Genomic DNA, 318 nt, shown 5'->3' with positions numbered 1-318 from the left:
ATTTCCCTCCCCAGCAAACCTGATCTTCTTCGGAAGGTTGTAGAAGGGGCTGAAGACCCGGGGCATCTGCTCAGGACTTCGCTCCAGGCTGAGGGGACCCTCGGGGTAGATGAGGAGGCCGCTGCAAGGGGTCAGAGGCCAGCTCACATCAGGGGGTTGCCCAGGACCCCAGCTTCCCTGGGGGAGAAGGGCCTGGTGCCGGGCAGGAAGCACCCAGCCACCTCTGTCATCCCCTGCTCCAGGGGGCTGCACCCACCTGATAACGGCCAGGCGCGGGATGGTGAACATCAGCAGCGGTTCATAGCCATCGATCATCTC

At 63.2% G+C, this 318-nt stretch overlaps 1 protein-coding gene across 1 annotated transcript in view; it reads right to left on the bottom strand.

Moving 5' to 3' along the window:
* Nucleotides 1-318, bottom strand: part of LOC104491156 (lateral signaling target protein 2 homolog) — a gene marked incomplete at both ends in the record, with an annotated part of 2,566 nt that overhangs the window by 1,154 nt on the left and 1,094 nt on the right. Inside the window, 2 exon segments of the mRNA XM_010133532.1 lie at nt 20-121; nt 257-315. Coding sequence (XP_010131834.1) covers nt 20-121; nt 257-315 — 161 coding nt within the window.

Source organism: Buceros rhinoceros, unplaced genomic scaffold (assembly GCF_000710305.1).
Source record: "Buceros rhinoceros silvestris isolate BGI_N320 unplaced genomic scaffold, ASM71030v1 scaffold39073, whole genome shotgun sequence".
NCBI classification, from domain to species: domain Eukaryota; kingdom Metazoa; phylum Chordata; class Aves; order Bucerotiformes; family Bucerotidae; genus Buceros; species Buceros rhinoceros.
Note: the sequence above shows the minus strand (reverse complement) of the source record. Positions and strands in the feature narration are given on the sequence as shown.